This window comes from Rhipicephalus microplus, unplaced genomic scaffold (assembly GCF_043290135.1).
Source record: "Rhipicephalus microplus isolate Deutch F79 unplaced genomic scaffold, USDA_Rmic scaffold_16, whole genome shotgun sequence".
Lineage (NCBI taxonomy): Eukaryota > Metazoa > Arthropoda > Arachnida > Ixodida > Ixodidae > Rhipicephalus > Rhipicephalus microplus.
In genome coordinates this window covers 6632767-6653356 of record NW_027464589.1, presented here as the reverse complement: position 1 = coordinate 6653356, position 20590 = coordinate 6632767, and the positions used below count along the sequence as shown (strand labels likewise).

Here is a 20590-nt window from a genome sequence, read left to right as displayed (position 1 = left end):
CCGTTGATCATTTGACGCGCTACGCTGAGACGGCATCCGTCACTACCAATTCAGCTTCTGAAATTGCTGACTTCATCCTCCGAGCCATTATACTGCGTCATGGTGCTCCACGTGTATTGCTCAGTGACCGTGGAAGGGCCTTACTTTCACAACTAGTGAACGAACTTCTTGGCGCCTCTGGCACAACTCACAAGACTGCCTCAAGTTATCATCCCCAAGCTAACGGCCTCACTGAGCGATTCCACCCCACTCTTGCTGACATGATCGCCGCCTACATTCAACCAGACCACAAGAACTGGGATAGAGTTCTACCATTCGTCACTTTCGCCTACAATACGACTATTCAGCGGACAACCGGCTACTCACCATTTTACCTAGTTTATGGATGCTCCCCTACTTCTTTCCTGGACGTCTCTTTCTTTACCTGCCATGCGGATTCATCTCCATCCTTTTCAGAAGAATACGTTTTACGGCTCGCAGAGAGCCGCCAACGTGCTCGTATAAACACTGAAGCCCGACAGCAAGACAGAAAGCTGGTTTATGATGAATCGCATCATGCTGTATCCTTTCAACCTGGAGACTAAGTGCTTCTTTTGACGCCTATTCGCACACCTGGTTTGTGCGACAAATTCCAGCCACGGTTTATCGAGCCGTACACAGTTCTTGAAGAAACTTCACCAGTGAATTATCGCGTGACGCCACTTGTAGCCCCAGCAGATCGCCGTTATCGAACTACTGTGGTCGTTCATGTCTCCCGTATGAAGCCCTTCATGCGACGTTCTTTGTCCCCTTGAGTTGTCGCGGCCAGGCTGGCCGCTTTCACGTGGGGCGAATCAGTGTGGGCATTTAGTATACCAATCCTCTTCATCTGTACATTATCATCATTATTATGTGTAACTCATGCATCCTCATCGTTGTCACGTAGCATCATCATCTTGGTTCGTTCATCTCAGCTGTCAGTTTTTCGGGCCTAATAAAGGTCTTGCAAACCAAGACTTCATAATATAATTAGTTTTCTTGCAAGTTACACACTTTTAGCTCTGCAACATTACAAAGTGAAAACCTTAACCCTTTTGCCCCCCCTCTTTTCATCCCTAAAATTCTGTAATTTTTTACCATTCATAGTTATAATGCTTCATATAAAGTGTGGAGTGCAAATAACTAATTATAAAGCACATACAAAATATGTAATACGCGTGAAAAATAATAGACATCAAAAGTCCACATTTCACCTATCCTAGTCAAAGTATACATACAATTTTTTTATAATAGAATAAAATATTGAAATTTAAAGTAGATAATTGCATTTGTCATACTTTAGTAAATATTTGGGCAACATTTCGTGCAGATCCGAGGATTAGAAGTGCCCGAAAAAGAAGGGGCACATTGGAAAAAATGGCAAAATTTGTGTTTTGAGAAAAACAAGTTTTTAAGTTGAAATTGAGTTTTTATTTGTGAAATGTATTATTAAATAAGATTAAATTAGCACACCAAAAAGAACAATCCTTCTTGTAGCGGCCACTGCGACTAAAATACGCCAGTACCATGAGTTTGTCCCTCTCGGCGTTTTCGAGCCGACTCCTCACAGACATTTCACTCACAGACAAGGCCATGAAACAGTTGCCAAACTTCTGCTCCATCTGGCAGAGCCTTGTGCCAACTGCAAGCTAGGGAGAAGTTCGACAGGACTGCGAAATCCAAACTAAGTCTAGTATCATGCCATTTTGCAGCCATGTTTGTGCCACATACCGTCGTACATAATGGCAATGTCGTCCCTTATAAGTTCCCTCACTGCTCACTGCGAGCTTTTTCGACCTCTCAAGATTGGCGCTGACGTCATCCCTAATTGCATCACGAACTTTCCGGCTGAAGGGTGTGAATGACTTTGATGCATTGGCTTTTGCAAGCCAAGAACTGCCGCAAATCGGACCAGCTGCTCGTAGCCAATTCCTACAGAGTGCACCGCACAACTGCTTTCACTTTATTTATTTATTTATTCATTTACAGATACTGCATCTTGCACAGCAAGATATTGCAGGAGTGAGTACAACACAAGATAAAATAAAATACATTAAGTCACACTAAATCACATTTAGTCGCATTAAATATAACACAAATAAAGTATACACATTGAGTATACACACAGAAGTATACACACTGAATGGGCAGAGCATCAGGAAAGTATACACAGCTGATCAGTGAAGAAAGTTTAGCAATTGTTCAACGAATTCATTGTTTGACAGCTCGCGCAGGGAACCCGGGAGATCATTTCAAGTATCAATAGTGTGAGGAAAAAAAGAAAACTTGAAGCAATCAATGGATGATTTTAAAGGAGCTATGTTAAGGTGGTGACTTCTCCTTGTGATTAGAGAAGAAGGATTAGTGAAGCTTATGGGTGCATCAATAAATGTTTCCCCATGAGCGATCTTATGCAACAGGACAAGACGGTCATAAGTGTGTCGGAGAGGTCAAACTTTCTAGCTGTAATTCATTAGCATATATTGTAGGTGAAAAATGGCGATCATAACGCTTACATATAAATCTAATGGCTTTTTTCTGAATAGAATCGAGCATATTTATGTCATTGGCATGATGCGGTGCCCATACGACAGATGCATACTCTAGGAGAGGCCTTATTAGAGATATGTATGCTACTAGTTTACATTCCCTAGTTGCATCTCGAAGGTTTCTCTTTAGGTAACCCAGCTTTCTTAACGCCTTATTTGATATATATTCAGAATGTAAGCATGCCATTTCAAGTCCGGGGTGAAAGTAACACAGAGGTATTTGAAAGTGTCTACACTTTCGAGCTTGTGGTTACAACTAAAATATGAAAACTTTAACGGATGCTTTTTATTTGAGAAAGTCATTGAGACTGTTTTTCTGTAGTTCACTGACATCTGCCATGTCTTACTCCACTCGCAGGAACGGTCGAAAACTTTATTTAAGTGCAACTCATCTTAAGTGCTAGTCACATCAGACTATATTACACAGTCATCAGCATAAAGTTTCAATTTCACAGAAGTCCAAGCAGTTACTTTAACGACGTCGTTTATATAGATGATGAAGAGTAATGGACCCAGTACCGATCCTTGTGGCACACCGGATGTGACACTGACCTGAGATGACTGAGCACGATTAAATGCAACAAATTGTGTTCTTTAGCTCAGATAGTCCTGTATCCAGTCTGTAAGTTTAGTGTCAGGAATTAGTTCCTTGATTTTAATGAGAAGCTTATTATGGCATACTGTATCAAAGGCTTTCCTTTAGTCAATCAAGATGGCATCAAGCTGTCTTCTGGCATTAAGTTTGGATGCAATATCGTGGGAGAATTCTAATAATTGTGTCACCGTCGAAAAGCCAGGACGAAAGCCATGTTGAGCATGTGAGAGAATATTCTGTTCAGACAAGTATATGATGATATGTTTATAGATGATGTGTTCCAGTAATTTACAGGACGTTGATATTAATGAAATTGGCCTATAGTTGCACACCACCTGTTTATTACCATCCTTATGTATGGGAACAACCTTGGTGCACTTCCAGAGTAATGGGACAGTAGATGACTCAACATACTTTGAAAAAATGACTGATAAATACCGAGAGGTCCATTCAGAATAACGTTTCAAAAACATATCAGGTATACCATCTGGCCCGGCGCTTTTCGTTGTATCAATTTTGAGTACAAGGTTATGAACGCCCACAGTAGTAATTAGCATGCTTGGGAAAGGTTGTGGAGATGAGTTAGTAAAAAATGTGGGACTACGCCCATCATCATGTGTGAACACTGATTTAAAATAGTCATTAAATGCTTCAGAAATGCTAAGATTGTCAGAGAATGGTTTATCGAAAATAATAAATGAGGAAAGATGGCTCTGACTTGGGGGATTGATGGCTTTCCAAAACTTTGACGGCTTATCTTTCATGAACGACGACAAAGTATTATTAAAATAGAAGCTTTTCGCATTTGACATAGCAGATTTTAAACTACTTTTCAGTTTAGGTAACACAGATGATTTTATTAGATTGCCAGATTTGGAATGTTTACGAAGACGCCTGATACGGCGAATCAGATGTATAATGTCGCCAGTAAACCAAGGATGCTTGGGATTGTGTTTTATACACTCTGTTGGAATGTAATTATCAATACATCGGCCAACAATTTCATTAAGGCGGTTCACTAGTACATCGACATGGTAATGGCTGGTGCTGTTTAAAAACTCATCAAAAGGGGATGCAAGTATCTTGATTATGGAGTTATCATCAGCATGCTCGTAGTTCACAACAGTCTGGTGTAAAGGAAAGTTAGATACAGTCGTTAAGTTAAAATCAACTACGACACCCTTGTGATCCGACAGGCCTTCGACAATCTCACAATGATAGCCATATTTTTTACTATGCTCATTAATGAAAACAAGATCAAGAATTGCATTTTCGCGGGTTGCAGAAGAAACAATTTGCGTCTGGTCTAAAGAAATAGTTAAGTCAATCAAATAGTCACAGGTGAGCTTGTGTTGGCCATGTGCTGATAGAGTTTTCCAGTCTATGGCAGGGGTATTGAAGTCCCCAGTGATTAACATTTTGCAACCATTTAATTTTTGTTTGACTATATAATCCATGAGATCAGAAAAGATACCAACACCCGCATCAGGTGGACGATAGACAGCTCCAATAGCCAGCGTGAGACCACAAATCCTAATTTTACACCAAATAGATTCACAGTTGGTTACATCGGGGAGTAAAGTGAATTCAATGTCTTTTTTCACGAAGAGCGCAACGCCACCACCACGACGGCCACATGTATCTTTTCTCAGAACATTGTAACCTGGTGGTAAAATTTCTGAGTCTATGATGTGTTCATTAAGCCAAGTTTCTGTTACGCATATTACAGAAGGATGATAGCATGCAACGAAGTGATGAAAGTCGGGAATCTTGTTAAGATTGTTGCGAGAAGTGCCTTTTTTTCTTCATGACGGAGATAATTACATGATAAAAGCATTGCTCAGCTGCGCTGCTCGACAAGACATGGACCCCGCAAACAGGTTTCACAGCACATACAGGCGCGAAGCGGCCAATGGCGTTCCTGTAAGGTGTGAGGAAGAAGGAAGTTGCAGATGATGGCATCCCACCGCTGCCACCAGTTGTTAAAGTCGAAAGGAAGGAAGGTCACTGGAGGATACGGAAACAAAACAATATTTATGGGACTATTTACACATATTTACAGAAAAGAAGGGATAGTGGTTTCACAAACCACGAGCGTGGTGGTTGAACGTCACATAGCTCAGAGCGACGTCCAGCACTCTTCCGCGTCGTTTTATGCCCTGTCGGGCTCCTCCTCTCCGAGTCGAACACCAATCACGCACACACAGGTGAGGGGGGCGAGCATGCAAGGTCCACGCGAACACTACACTGTGGTGGCGCCAGCAGGGCCCTTCCTCGTCGTGTGTGTGCCGTTAGCCGAGAGTTCCCACGATCCTGGCCGCATACTTCAAAGGGTCCACCGCACAGCTCGCCCAATTAGCGGGACGCCACGACGTCTCCTCCTCAGGCCAGCAGGGACAATGCCTGGCGGGCATAGGCAGTCGGCCGGTCGGCTACTTGACTGAGGATTAAAGAAGCGCCGGCCACGCCAGCTTTCCTGTCGCCCGATGAGTCGACGAGGCCATCAGTCACGCTGCTGCTTGAAGGGACGACAAAAGGGTTCGCATTTGAAGGACGGGAACTCGCCTTTGCTTGCTGCTTGGTCCGGATAATAGCTCAAATTTTTGACAGCGTCTGTCAGACTGGACGCCGAAGGGATTAAGAGCCTCTCCAGTGGACCAGCTTACGCCCCATGGCGTCTGCCCAGATGAATTTCCAGGCCAAACTTAACAGCTCCTCCGCCGCCCGGAAAATCTCGGCTGGCCAGCGCTCCCAACCGCTGGGCATGAAGAGAATGGTTGGTGACGAGGACGATGGCCTGGCTTTCTCCCTCCAGCTGCGAACTCGAAACCAACTCCCAAACCAGCTCACAATGGTCGACAACAGCAAGGCCAACCACACAATGCCATGCCGAAGTCAAGCACATTGGACCCACTTAAAACCCTCCAGGCTTCTCAAGAAACGCAAACCAAACCAATTCTACTCTGAAATTTTGACAAGATTTCGTACCGCCAAAGTTACAACAATCATGGATGTGGAGACGCTTACTAAAGATGAAACAAATTGCCGTGCGAGAAAAGCACACAAAGGCAAATACAATTTGGCCCCATATAACCATAATTACACTCTTTGAAAACTAGCTTTCTACTATCATCCATCCTACTAAGTTGTAACGTCCTCTGCTAGTTTCATACTAACTTCATGAAATACAACTACCTAAATTCCACGCAAATGCAGCCTGAACCCACGAAAGGTAAATGTGCGCATTCTTCATTCTCTAATACTTAACGTAGTCGTGAGTGCCTACTTGTAGGATGCCCTGACGCCAATGAAAACTTACTCGCAGCAGATCAAACTGCGTCCTATAAATCCTAGAACTGTATGTCTAGCCTCAAAATTTGGTTAACGCCATGCTCTCAGCTCAAGTGATCATATGACCCTTATAAACAATCACTAACCAAAACCTTGTGTACTAACATGCTCATTTGCTGGATGTAGTTTTATGTCAGCCCATGTTTTTAAAGAACGCACATTGCTGTGCGCTCTAGCACGACATCTTACTCTCATCCAAAGAGCGCTAGCATACCAACACGCACCTAACCATAGGCGATATCTCTCTCACCTAGGTATCCTTAAACCCGCATCTGAACGTAAATTTTCTCAAGATATCGAACTGTGTAAATCCTTAAAACGCATCTCTAATCTCAACGTTCGATATAACATAACGCTCAGCTAAAGAATTTTACCTGATCCTTGAGCACATACTAAAATCACAAAGGGAAATGCAACTCGTGTACTAACACGCTCATTTGTTGAATGTAGTTTCATGTCAGCCCATGTTTTTAAAAGACGCACAAGACTTTGCTGTGCGCCCTAGCATGACATCATACTCTCATTCAAAGAGCGTCAGCACACCAATCGCACCCCTAACCGTAGGCTATTTCCCAGTAACTCAACTAAAAACGCTTACAATGCCTTTAAAAAGTCTAGAAGGGAAAACCTCCTGCTACACGAACTAGCTGGGGAGATGACAAAGGAATATTACTTTAAAACCAAAAATAAGCAAACAAACATGCTTCTAAGAAAATTCCTTTGTCACTCTCTCCAGCTTACAGCTGTCCCTCATCTCAATCGCACACGCGACGGTCGCGGTCTTGCCGGATTGCGAGGACGCCCGAGGCAACAACGTGCACGTGCTATCAGCTGAACAGCAGCGTTACGCCTCATTTGCGATTTCGGCCGACTTCTGTCCGTTTGGCTGAGGGGACCCGAGCAATGCAAGGGAAAGAGTGACGGTGTCCTATTTGGTCTAGCTTCCGAGCGGTGTTTAGCTATTGTCGCTTTTCTTGTAGGACCCCTTCGACACTCCCGTCCCCGCAAAGCTCTTAATCTCCGGCGTGCATTCCGTCGCGGGGATGCGCGCTGTGGCCTACCCTTTCGCCGCTGGCACCTTACTTCCCGCCACAAAGGCCTCTTCACTGAACTGGCCGATTCACCCACGCTAACGCCGTACTCAGGCGCGTTCCGAAACGTTCTGTGGATAGAACGGAAAGACCAGCGCTCTCCGCGCAATTCCATTCGCGAACCTGCTTTCCTTTTACTTTTCGTCCGGTTGCTCGGACGCATGCAACGCAGTTTTGACGCATTTGCTACGCTGACAGGTTTCGCGCCTTCTTTTAACCGCGTAGTACCTTCTGTCTCTCTCGCGGCCTTCCGACGTCTCCTGCGTCTGTGCCGCTTCCTGCGACTTGTCTCGGAGCCTACTGCTCGCAGCTCAAGGTCGCTAACATTCTCACTGCACTCGTCAGCTGTCGACGCCGCGCCGTCTAAATGATTTTTCAAAAAATCACCTATTTCACACTCTAGACTGGCGGACAGCTTGACGCGCTTAGGAACAGTGCAGCTGCTTTCCTTCAAACACTCTAGCTCGCATTGCTGAGAGCTGTCTGCGACTGCACTGATATCCCCGCTACCTACTTTCGCTGCTTCTGAGCTTTCTTCGGTGTCCTTGCATACCTCCACACTGTTTGTAAGTTCCACCGTTGCGACAAACACAGTTGAGGTCTCTACCAGCTTTTCTACCGCTATCCTAGCTGTTTCGCTTGCATTAAACTGGCACAGCACCTCGTTGCACGGGCTCTGACCTTCGTCGGCCTCTCTACGCAGCGCAGCATCTTTAGCAGCACTCAAATTTGGTTCTTTACGAACCTGCTGCTCTCTTTAAATGTGCTAGCCTTCTCTACAACTCTGGGCTGCACCTCACTCACTTAATTATCGCACTTCTCTTGCGCTACAGTTGCGGATGGCTGAATCTTCTGCCTCATTGCCTCAATTTTCTGTTGCAATTGTTCGAGCACCAAGGCGCGTGCTCGATCACGCTCTTTTTTATCCCTTTCCCATGCCTCTCTTTCGCGTTCCTCTCTTTCGTTTCTACCTCTCCTTTCCTTTTCTTGCCTTTCTTTTCTATCCCGTAATTCCTTTTCTTCTCTTTCTTATTTCTGCTTTCGTTCCTCCATTTTCTGTTTTTGTTCTGCCAACCTTTTGAAAACCTTTAACGCGTATCCAAGATTCTTCTCACTGGCGTTTTGCAAAATTAGCTCTAAAATTTCAGACCTGCCCGTTCCTTCCTTCACCTTAATACCCAGGTCTTCGCAAATATACAAAAGACCATCTTTTAGCAGTGTCTTCATCTCCATGATTGCCGTTATACTTTGATCCTGCATCTCACACAAATGTAGGGGATGCCTCTAACACACAAATAGGTGATCTCCCTACATCACACACAATCCAGCTTCTAATCAGCTCACACTCAAAAAATGAAGCCTGGAAAGTTATAGCAAAGACCAAGCACTCACCACAGCACAGCACCACGTCGTGAAGTCCATCCCACCGCTGCCATCAGTTGTAAGGTGTGAGGATGAAGGAAGTTGCAGATGATGGCATCCCACCGCTGCCACCAGTTGTTAAAGTCGAAAGGAAGGAAGGTCACTGGAGGATGCGGACACAAAACAATGTTTATGGGACTATTTACACATATTTACAGAAAAGAAGGGATAGTGGTTTCACAAACCACGAGCGTGGTGGTTGAACGTTACATAGTTCAGAGCGACGTCCAGCACTCTGCTGCGTCGTTTTTTGCCCTGTCGGGCTCCTCCTCTCCGAGTCGAACACCAATCACGCACACACAGGTGAGGGGAGCGAGCATGCAAGGTCCACGTGAACACTGCACTGTGGTGGCGCCAGCAGGGCCCTTCCTCGTCGTGTGTGTGCCGTTAGCCGAGAGTTCCCACGATCCTGGCCGCATACTTCAAAGGGTCCACCGCACAGCTTGCCCAATTAGCAGGACGCCACGACGTCTCCTCCTCAGGCCAGCAGAGACAATGCCTGGCGGGCATAGGCAGTCGGCCGGTCGGCTACTTGACTGAGGATTAAAGAAGCGCCGCTTCGCGGTCAGCTCTGGCGCCGGCCACGCCAGCTTTCCTGTCGCCCGATGAGTCGACGACGCCATCAGTCACGCTGCTGCTTGAAGGGACGACAAAAGGGTCCGCATTTGAAGGACGGGAACTCGCCTTTGCTTGCTGCTTGGTCCGGATAATAGCTCAAATCTTTGACAGCGTCTGTCAGACTGGGCGCCGAAGGGATTAAGAGCCTCTCCAGTGGACCAGCTTACGCCCCATGGCGTCTGCCCAGATGAATTTCCAGGCCAAACTTAACAGTCCCCAATTCCTACCATGTGATAAGCCAGTCGCGACGCTCGAAAAACATGCAGAAGAGTGATTTTTTTAATATTTCCTGCGCTGCATCAGCGAGTGAAACTGTTGTTATTTGAAGAGTGAGGCTCGACCCTTCGACTCATGCGATCAACAATAGCGAGCGGCGGCGCATTATCGGCGGCATGGTGCTCGAAGACTGCACACTTTCGACCTTTTAACAGGCACCTTGTGCTCTTTAAATGAAATTTTTAAACATTTCCAGTTAAGTCTCGACCTGTATTATTTTTTTTATAACAATAGAGGTATTAATTTTATCAAAACAGGCGAAAAAATATTGGTAATTTTGAAAAAAACTCTTGTTTTTCGACCCGCATCTCCCCTTAAACCTGTGATCTCTTCTTTGGCACATTTCTGGGCACATTCACGAGCATCGTCCTCAAGGAAAGAACTGCGTTGTTGCTGGAGACGAGGGGGCGGCTCCCGAATGAATGCGACTATCTTCATAGAAAAGATTACGTGACTCTTCCGTCACCCTGACCCCGAAATGTCTGAAAACAAAAAAATTGACCCGAATCTACGTGTTACACTGTAAATGTTGTCGAAAAATGATAGTTTTGCGTCTGAAGAGGGTAAACAAAATGTTTATTTGATGTTCTGCGCAAGAAAATTGGTAAATGGTATTCTGAAGGCTAGAGTGCCTCGAGCGTATAACGGAGGCGAACAAGTGCATCTAGGCACATCAGGCACAAGCGCCATCTTTAAAAACGAAGGCGTGCGCGACCGCGGAGAAAGATGCGGGCCAGTCTCGGAGGTGATAAGGTGTAGAATGCAAAGCGACGGGCAGGTGCCACCACCGTGCCGTTGTAGCAAAGCATTGGAAACACCTCCTTGAGTACCTCGTTACACTGTTAGTGCAGCGCTTCAAACGCTACAGTCCTTAGAGTTACCTGTGTGTGCCTCTTCTAAGGCAGACATACAATACATAGACATGTTGTTATTGCGCCTCAGATATGCACAATATTTGCTTTTTTAATTGACAATCGCACAACTATGGATGCTAAACCTTGAGCAATATTCGTGGATGCTGCAGGTGGGGTTGGCCGTTTGGTGCCGTTGAGGTATCGTAAATGTGGACAAACAGACAAATGTACAGACAGACAATAAAGACCAAAATTTTTTTGTCAAAGGTCTCCAAGAAAGACTATCGTTATTAAAAAGTAGCCTCCTCATGCGAGGAATTAAGCAAGAGCTTTTCATGGGACTGATGCGTAATCCACCGAACAGCGTCGAAGAATTTGTGTCAGAATTGACAACTATCAAAAACACCCTGTAAATGCGAACACAATTGAAGCATCCCTCGACTACAGACTGTGCATAGATATAACCACCATGCTCCAACGATCTGCTTAAGACCGTAAAGGCTGTAGTGTGCAAAAAACTTCGTCGAATGTTCCCGTCGTGCCAGTCTCAAGTTTTGTCATCGCAGACATTATCATAGAGGAAATCCAGCAAATGCTGGGTATCCCATAGACATTGCAGCTGCAACCCCAAGCCGTGAGCTACGCTGCCGCTGCGCGACACTACACTCCACCCCCACTTTCACGGCAAGAGGCCGCGCTACCGCATTTTTGTCGCGAGACACCACCACTGCCAATGCTTTACCGTCCACATGCCGGCCAACGCAACGCTCCGAAAAAAACCAACATGTGGCGTGCTCCGACCACCGATCTCTGTGCTACTACTGCAGAGAAGCTGGCCATTTCTACCGCCGCTGCTAGTACCGCTAAATAGGACTGCGTGGTTTCGCCATCGACGCGCCACGTCCAGGGTGGGGTGAAAAAACCACGCGATATCGCTGACTACCTCGCAGCAGCGCAATGGACGCCCTGAGGATCTTCCTGTTCACCATCACCCGGCCACTACATGTTACCTCATGGCCAGTCGTGCACTGGTGTGCAGCAACCGACAAAGGTGCGGTTGCTGTACGATGAACTGCCGAAGGTCCTCCGCGGCCAACGCCGCGAGGAAACCTTAAGAACCTAATACCATGTCAACGTAGTCCCAAAGTCGAAAATTCGCCGCCAGAAGACAACTTGATGTTTCAACGTCGAAGCAGCGGTACAAACAGTCGTGGCCGTGATTAGGCCCCACGACCCAACTGCAACGCGAGGCGACGATCTAGTGACCTCAACATTCTCATTGACAGCCACAGCTGCACAGCTGTCGTTGGCACCCGAGCCGACTATTCCATCATCAGTGGGACGTTCGCTGCAAAGTTGAACAAAGTTAAGACCGCCTGGAAAGGCCCCAAAATTCATACAGCTGGAGGTCACCTAGTTACGCCGGCGGAAATCTGCACAGCCAGAGTAACCATTAACAGCCAGATTTATCCCGCAAGTTTAGTCGTAGTGCAGCATTGCTCGCGAGATGTCATTCTTGGAATGGACTTCTTAAGCCGCCATGATGCCGTCATCGACCTGAGAACAAAGTCGATAACACTATCCAAAGAAAAAGCACTACCGCCGCACACGCCACCAGGAAGCCACATCTTGAATGTGCTGGGAGTCACCATTCCACTTTACTCGAGCATCATCATTTCCATCGGCACTTCAAAACCAGAAGACTTCAAAGGTGTCGTTGAAGGCAAGGAGCAGCTGTTAGTCGACCGAGATATTTGCATTGCAAGAGAAATCACCGAGCTGTGTAGAGGTAAAGCAGCAGTGAGGCTCACAAATTTTAGCAATAAGTACCAGCAGCTTGGCAAAGACACAACAGTTGCCTACATTAAAGAAATACTGAAAGCCAGCAATGCTTTCGTCCTCACCGATTCTGCTGAATCTACTCCGACGACTCAAACCCTCCAACCAGCTTTTGACGTTAATCTGAGCTTTCCCATGCATAATTAAGAGCAGCTCAGAAATCTGCTTCTGAAATACAAGAACTGCTTTTGATTGTCATCAAGGATTCAACAGAACCCTGTTGTGAAACAAAGAATCACAACAGAAGAAAATGCCAGGCCACCCTGCTGTCAGAGTCCGTACAGAGTTTCGACACTTGAATAAGAGGCTATAAAAAAATAAGTTGACGAAAGGCTACGCGATGACATCATCCAGTTTTCAAAAAGTTCATGGGCTAATATCACCAGTGTTGTTAGGAAATAAAAAGGATGAAACACTACGCTTTTGCGTTGAATATCGGCACCCCAACAGAATCACGAAGAAGGACGTATATTCTCTCCCACGAATCGACTACGTCCTTGATCGACTCCATAATGAAAAATACTTTTTATCGATGGACCTCAAAACAGGCTACTGGCAAATCGAATTAGACAAGCGAGACCGAGAAAAGACACCCTTCGTTACACCAGTCAGCCTCTTTCAGTTCAAGGTCATGCCCTCTGGTTTTTGCCCTGCGCCTGTGACGTTCCAGCAAGTTATGGACATCCTGCTGCCTGTATTGAAGTGGCAGACCTGCCTCGTGCACTTGAACGATGTCCTCGTGTTTTCCTCAAGCTTTGACAAGCATCTCCGGCGCATTGAAGTTGCACTTCAAGCAATCAAGACCTCCGCACTCACTCTGACGCCAGAAAAGTGCCGCTTTGCATAAGAGAAACTCTTGTTCTTGGGACCCATGATAAGCAAGTCTGGAGTACGCCCTGACCCACAGAAAACGACAGCCATCGCTGCATTCCCGCCACCCGCCAACAAGAAGGTCGCGTATCGATTCCTTAGCCTGTGCACCTATCGCAGGCGTTTCATCAAAAGTTTTGCCTGCATCGCCAAGCCATTCGCTAACCTTACAAAGACAGACGTCGACTTCAAGCGGGAAACGTCACAGGAGGAAGCATTTCAAGAACTAAAACAGCACCTGCAGACACCACCGATACTTGAACATTTCAACCAAGATGCCGACACGGAAACCCATACCAATGTAAGCAGTGTAGGGCTCGAGCCGTCCTGGTGCAGAAGATTGATGGACTTGAAAGGGTCATCAGTTATGCAAGCCGGTTGCTATCTAAGGCAGAAGTCAACTATTCCACAATAAGAAAGGAGTGTCTTGCCATCATCTGGGCCATCTTCAAGTTTCGCCCCTACCCCCACAGCAGGCCTCTCAAAGTTTTGAGCGACCAGCACACCCTCTGGTGGCTATAGCTAACTTGAAGGACCCTTCAGGTCGGTCGCACGTTGGAGTCTGTGACTTCAGCAATTCGATATCACCGTCGTTTACAAGTCAGGGCGAAGGCACTCTGACGCCGACTGCCTGTCCCGTGCCTCCGTTGACCCATCGCCGCAGGACAGCAAGACGGCGACTGCTTCTTGGGAACCCTAAGCATCAATGACTTTGTAGAACGACAGTGAGCCGACTCTGCAATCAAGGACCTTGTGGAATACCTCAAGGGCAAAACTGTCGTTGTTTCAGAGGTATTCAAGTGAGGACTGGCGTCATTTTTCTTGCGTGATGGCATCCCCGTCAGCAAAAACCTCGTCATCTTGGGCCTAGCTAATCATAGTACCTTCGGCGTTTCATCCAGTAGTTCTGGATGCTCTGCATGACGACCCTACAACTGGACACCTTGGATTGGATATTCCTGCACGCTAGCGAGGATACATGAAAAGTACTACTGGCTCCATCTCTCTGCTGATGTCATCCACTACGTAAGAACCTGCCGAGACTGCCAGCGACGGAAGACACCACTAACTAGATCAGCTGGACTCTTGCAGCCCATCAAGCCACCTCGCCGGCCGTTCCAGTAAATCGGCATGGACTTACCGGGGTCGTTACCAATGTTAAATTCTAAAAATAAATGGATCGTCGTCACTACTGACTACCCCTACTGCTGCGTCGAGACAAGAGCCCTTTCCTAAGGCGTCGCTGCCGAGGTATCAAAGTTCTTCGTCGAGAACATAATCCTGCATCATGATGTCCCAGAGGTCCTCGTTACTGGCAGAAGTACGGCCTTCACCGCGGAGTTAACTCAGTTGATCTTCGCACACGGCCAGACAGGCCACTGCCAGACGACAGCGTACCACCCACAGACCAATGACCTCACCAAGCAGCTAAACAAGACAATCGCCAACATGCTGGCCATGTACGTCGAACACAAGACGAGGGACACCATTCTTTTGTATGTGACTTTTGCATACAACACCATTGTACAAGACATTACACAGATAACACTATACAAGTTGATCTACGAAAGGACCCTGACATTGACGCTCTACTGCATTTACCGAACATTGAAAACCTCTATGTGAGGGAGTACCTTCAGCGCGCCGAAGAAGCACGACAGTTTGCTCGCTTCCAAATCAAGAACCAACACACGAGAAACAGCTGTTCTTACCATCTTCGACGGCGCTTCCTGGAGTACCAGCCCGGCGAACGTTTTTGGGTATAGACGCCAATACACTGATGTGGATTCAGTAAAAAACTTCTGTGATGGTACTTCGAACTATACAGGGTAGTTCGATGTCTTGGCTCACTCGACTAGAAGGTTGCTCCTGACAGCATCACAAACTCTCAACGGCATCTATCGCGACCTGAAGTCATCCATGTCACATGCCTCATGTCGTTTCATGTGCGTTAACGAACTGGAATAGTGTGTTTTGTTGTGGTTGTTATTGCTGTATCATAACTTTTTGCTTGTACTTTTTCGCATTAATATTGTGTTTTCATCTTCATTTAAAGCATCAGGACGATCCCTTTTTCAGAAGGGGGCAATGCCACGTTCCTTCCTGAAGTTTTGTTATCGCCCTATCACACTGTACGTATTTGTCAGTGTAAGCCACGTCTGTAGTGTTCGAGGTGCATCACGACTGTATTAGATCGTTTCGTTAAGATTATGCCCACTTGGCGAGCATTGAAGATTATTCTGGAACCTACGTGGCCGCTAGCGATAATGCTAATATATTCGACAGCACGTGTATGTAGGCTGATGCGCTTCACTGCTGTTTGCCAGTTGATCGACGGCCGACGCTCTGTTCGCCACTATCAGTGCCAGAGTCTTGCTGAAATCTGACTTTCCTCTTATGTGGCCGTAAGTACGACCGATATAAGCGACCTGCAATCTGCTCCCTTTGTTCACTCTACAACTCTGTGACAAATCGAAAGAGTGCGGTGAACTGGGCTAGATTGTAACGATTCGTTATGTGACAGCACAATGGAGAAAACACAGAAAGTTAAGGACACATTGCTGAGTATCAGCTGTAAGAAACATGTTTATGTAGAGAGGGCAAACTTGTGCGCCTTGCATGCTTATAAAAATTACAAACTTAAAAAATGAGAAATGCTTCCCACAGATAATTCCTTTTGCTATTTATCCAAAGTTTGGAATTGCTATTTCAGTGTTATGGAGGTGGCCAGCTAATGCACTTGCTTCATTCGTTCTTGTGCTAGAAAATTCTTGTGTTTGTACATAACAGTGGCTTGTTCAAACAGGGGATAACATGGGCTGCTCCTGCGATTTCTGCAGTGCCCTACCAAATGAAAGCATTCAGCGACTCTTTTCAGGTTGTACTGGCGCTCGCTTAATCTTTCGCAAAGAGACCACCCTGTAGTTCCTATGTACATTTGTCAACATGACATAGGGTAGCTTGCAAATCAGTCAATAAACCTCTGTTTGTGTTTTACCGTGCATGTTGACTGGTCCTTTCCCCTGATCATTCATACATTTAGCACCTGTCCCAGAAGCGGTGGATGCGCTGCTGTGTTTTACTGGTAAAATACGCCCAGCAAGAAGAAAGAAGAAAGTCGTTACAGTTCCATTCTTGAAAGCCAGAAAGAGCCTATCTTACAAAGCAGTTGCAAACTAATGGCATTTACAAGTTATCTGGTAAAATCTTATGAAGACATCGTAAACAACAAACTAAGGTGGGACTTTCTCAGAACAGACAACTTGCTCTATGACCCTCACTTGGGTCAACGAGAAAGGTCAATTATCTTGTTAGCCCTGAACACTACATACGAGAAATATATTCATGAAAACCGCTATATCTAGCAGTGTTTCCTGGCATCAAAAGAGTTGTACATTACTCAAACATGGCAGGTATAGGAATCTATCTATGGTAGGAGGCTCAGTTGCTCATCTGATTTGCTGTTGAACCAAACATTCGAAATGACCTGTGCATTCATTCAAGAAAATGGGCACGATAGGACAGTATCTTTAAAGTTCGGGGGAACCAAGCAGATACTGTAATGCCAGGTATTCGCTATACATTGCCAATCTTCAAATGGGATGTTATGCTTTGGTCATGTTGATGTGTGAAGACTGCTTACAGTAAAAACTGTGCCGATAAAAATGGGTTCTGAATTTTCACAAAGGAAACACACTCTCAAAAGCATGGCTTGTTTCCTGATGCAGTGCCCATCTAAATTTGTTCACCAAGGAAGGATTGAAATAGTGCCATAAAAGTATATGGGATTAGTTTGGTTGGGTTTTGCCATCAGCAGCACTTTGTGTGGATGGCACTGCTTTTCTCATTCATCATTCTCCCCTTTTCAGGAGGGTGTAAACTGGTTGGCGTTCCTGAATAAATACAGCCTGCATGGCATCTTGTGTGATGACATGGGACTGGGCAAGACCCTCCAGTCCATCTGCATTCTTGCCTCGGACCACCATAAAAGAGAGCAGCTCTACAAGGTACCATCTTGCACTTCAACATCACCACCATGCCTCCTACTATGGCTGTTTCGTACATACCTATGTGAATGAGCAGTGCTTTTGAGTGTGACAAAGAAGCAAAAGTTTGTACTAGCAGCCGAGGTGCTTATTTAAACACTCAATGCATGACATGTTCAATACTCGCAGCCAAGATTATTATTTTCTAGAACTAGGAAACAGAAAGTTTAGTGGCATGAGTATTAATTACTGTGGTAGATACATTTTTGAAAAAAAAAAGACTAAAAATTACTGCAGGTCCAGGAAAATCTACAATCTAATTCTAATAAAATTTGAGGCTTACAAGCTCACAATAGTTGCAATAGCAAAAAACATTTATTTCTCAAAAAAGATCTTCCGTATCCTGAAAAAGAAGAAGAGCTTGCGTAAACAAATGCTGCAGCCATGAAGGCAAACAGAACTTTGCACCACAAGAGTGTTGGTTCTTTCTACATTGCTCATTTGGAGAAAGCAGCTCAAGTTTCTTCACCAACGCCAGCACTTTCCCAAAAATCTAAAATACCCAACTGGCTTTTGACCCCTCTGCACCCTTCGTTGCCTGATCTTCGTATAGTGCACCCGGCTTCTCTTTGTGTGTGTGCAGTTGTGCTCACTTTAAAAAACTAGTGCGAATTAAGAATGTTCGGTAAGAAGAAAACATTGCTTTTGGTTGAATAATTCCAAATTGAATTTTAATAGTACCTATATCGCATATGATTATAACAAAAAATGGGTAAATCCTATTTACTTGGGTATTTAACACAGTTTTTTTATCGAAAAATTGGAGCAAAGTTAGGGGGTGCATTTATTACACGGGCTAAATTTTTTGATAACTTTTTCGGGGGAGTGAGAAATGCAGTAACACAAAAAAGTTAGGTTGCTTAGCTTTTCACAATTGACATACGTCTACACTGTTCGGAAACAGCTTTTTTGTTGCACTTTATTCATCTTCAGTGGTTGACGGCACAATCTTCTGCAAGCTGTCCCTGAGATGCCTGCACATGCCATAAAAGCGTTTTGCGGCTATCTTTTCTCGCAATCCTTTATTTCTTTTTTTGCTTACTATTCCAGAAGGGAATAAGTTGGATGCGCGTGTTGTTGATCTTCCAGCCGATGCCTTTTGTTCGTCGCTACAAAATGGATGCTGTTTGTGAATGCGCAGGTGCAGTTGCAGAAATGTATGCCATTTCTGACTTTGCAAATGTCTGCCTTTTTCGGCTGTAAAACTGTGCCAACAAATTTTGGAATGCCTAGAATGCATTCAAAATGCATAGAAATGGCAAGATGGCATGTCCGTCTAAGCTAGTGTTATTAAAACAAGAATCCATTTGGCCTGTTGTATAGCAGCTGCCATGTAACAAGTAAACAACTTCTTTGACACTTGTGTGCAAGTGTGCTTCTGGTCTTGTATATCTCCTAGTGTTACTAGGCAAGTCTTTGTTGTTTCCCTTTTTTTGCCCCATTAACAAGTTCTGTTCCTTCACAACGTCAGTTATAATTGGTGAGGTATCATAGGTAGCAGAATAGCCTTGTAAGATTGTGCAATTTATTCGGAGAAATGATTGTCTGTACCCATGTGATGCCTGCATGTCATTGCAGGAAACACAGCGTGCAGATGTCAAGCCTCTTCCCTCATTGGTCGTGTGCCCACCAACGTTAACAGGGCACTGGGTGTACGAGGTGGAGAAGTTTGTCTCCAGCAAATACCTGCAACCACTGCATTACACGGGTCCTCCAATGGAGCGTGCCAGGTAGCTTCACTCGCTAGCCCTTGTTTCTGCATAGTGATCACGTTTCTCCGTCCCCCTTTTAGGCTGCAGGAGAAAGCACACAAGCACAACCTGGTGGTGGCCTCATACGACATTGTGCGCAACGACATTGATTTTTTTGCTACCATCAAGTGGAACTACTGCATCCTTGATGAGGGGCACATTATCAAGAATGGACGAACCAAGGTGAGGTTGTATAGCAGGATGCTTACTTACCTCGGAACGCTTCAGCAGGCATTTCATGTGTAGCGTCACTGAGACTTCTCACCATGCACTCTCTTACGCCTTGCCGTGTCCGAGAGACATTGGGACTTGAGCTGGAGCCGGGTAAGGCCCATTTGCCCAAGGCTTCGTGTCAGTGGCAACGCTGAGCTGACCCACCTAGGAGAAATGGGTGGGTCACACTTCTTCACACTCTTTCATTCTTCACACTCTTCCATTTAGACCTAGTTTTCTTTGCCGCAAAGGTTAGCTTTGTGTGGCTATTCAACCAGTTATGGCTAACCAGCCATATCTGGTTGTAGCAGCCAGGAGCGTCTGTGTTTCCTTATTGTCAGACAGCCCCGTGGTGGGTACCTCATGAATTTCTTTTCCGCTTATTGCCCCGATAAACGAGGCCAGTGCAGCCTTTTTATTGTTGAACAGAAAAGAGAACTACTACCCAGCTTACATGTAATCCATTCCAAAGGCAGAAAAGCAGCCAATATCTCGTCATTTCCAGTGTCTAAACTCCTCACAGAAAACATTGGCAATGTTTACACGACCACCAAGGAGGCAAGTGGATGGTGACTCATTTAATAAACTGGAATTCAATTGTCTTGTAGCTTTGGCTATTGGCCTATATCTGCTAACACTTATCAAAGCATGAACATCGTCAACGGTGTTTCAGACACCATCATCGTGTACCTCAACGGTGAAAAACTGTTCGATGGGTGGGTGGAAAGGTAAAAAAATTGTACACGTACGATGCATCAAGACCAGGTGCAGTAACTAGGAACTTCCTACCAGGCACTTAGTTTAGTATACTCCCAGAAACATTTGCAACACCCTACGTGCTTCTCAGAGCATATGTGCTGTGGAAGCTGCCAAGGTTCGAAGTGCACCACTCTGGGCCACTGCATGAATGGCTGCATATTTCATATTATGCACAACCTGTAAGAGGAAGAAAGAAATCCTCGCAATCAAGGCAACTCGTCATCTGTTTCCAAGAAGCCAGGCAGTGTGTCTTATCATATTTTGTCGACATTCTATCCTTCGCCAAAGTAGTGCCACAAAACAGCAGCACTACAACAGTCCCAGATGGGGCCACAAGC

General features: G+C 45.5%; 1 protein-coding gene across 9 annotated transcripts in view; it reads left to right on the top strand.

The window, feature by feature from the left end:
- The window catches only part of Hel89B (histone acetyltransferase 1), a 913881-nt gene that overhangs the window by 687734 nt on the left and 205557 nt on the right, over positions 1–20590 (top strand). For all 9 annotated transcript variants that reach the window (XR_012888773.1, XR_012888774.1, XM_037419311.2 and 6 more), the window contains 3 exons: positions 17353–17490; positions 19108–19259; positions 19322–19463. Coding sequence is in view for 7 of the 9 variants with exons in the window: in XM_037419311.2 (XP_037275208.2) it covers positions 17353–17490; positions 19108–19259; positions 19322–19463 (432 nt within the window). In the remaining 2 variants the exon portion in view is untranslated. The remainder of the gene's footprint in view (positions 1–17352; positions 17491–19107; positions 19260–19321; positions 19464–20590) is intronic.